A 717-nucleotide genomic window follows, 5' to 3' on the forward strand; every position below is an offset into this window, starting at 1 on the left:
CTTGTTTTTTTTTTTTTTTTTAATTTTGTGTTGCAGGTCGGATCATGCTAAAAGGAGATAACATTACTCTGCTCCAAAGTGTCTCCAACTAGAAGTGACAGATGAAGTGAGAAATTGTTTGGCAATACCGTTGGTTTTTTTAGGTGTCCTTTGTTAGAGATGTAGTTCTAAAACATGTATTCATATTGTTCTGCTCACCCTTATGTTATTACCAGATGACAATAAATGCTGTGGGACTGTTTTTATCAAAATATTTACCTTATTTTTTCTATCCAGTTATAGAGTTTTTACACAATGTCACCGTTAGCTGTTAGTGTTTATTTTAAAGTTTTCTGAGGGATGGCACTTGCCCTGAACATTTCTGTGAAAAACATTCTGTTTTTCACAGAACTGGGATTTGTAGATCCTTAAGGCAAAGACTAGGAATTCTGCCTGATGTGACTTCTGATACTGGGTGGTGTAGCAGGGGAGCGTTCACAAAAGTAAAGATTATGGTGCTAATATATGTTTTCATCATCAGTTCTAATTCTGGAAGCTGGGACACCAGGGCTTCTAGCCACATTATGTTGAGAACATTATAAGGGCTCAGTATCTGCTTAGCACTCTGTTAGAGTTACTGTGTGAGGTCTTTGTGTATTTTATCACTAAGATCAGAATGTGAGGAATATTTGGATATAGACATAGAATGAAGGTTTTAATTAAAAAGGAGTTCTGTTA

The 717-nt window shown here is 35.7% G+C and overlaps 1 protein-coding gene across 1 annotated transcript in view; it reads left to right on the top strand.

The window, feature by feature from the left end:
• The window catches only part of SNRPE (small nuclear ribonucleoprotein polypeptide E), a 6555-nt gene extending 6304 nt beyond the window's left edge, over positions 1-251 (top strand). The window contains exon 5 of the mRNA XM_010854151.1: positions 37-251. Coding sequence (XP_010852453.1) covers positions 37-92 — 56 coding nt within the window. The 3' untranslated portion in view covers positions 93-251. The remainder of the gene's footprint in view (positions 1-36) is intronic.
• The last annotated feature ends 466 nt before the right edge of the window (positions 252-717 follow it).

This window comes from Bison bison, unplaced genomic scaffold (genome assembly GCF_000754665.1).
Source record: "Bison bison bison isolate TAMUID 2011002044 unplaced genomic scaffold, Bison_UMD1.0 scf7180017864338, whole genome shotgun sequence".
NCBI classification, from domain to species: Eukaryota; Metazoa; Chordata; class Mammalia; order Artiodactyla; family Bovidae; genus Bison; species Bison bison.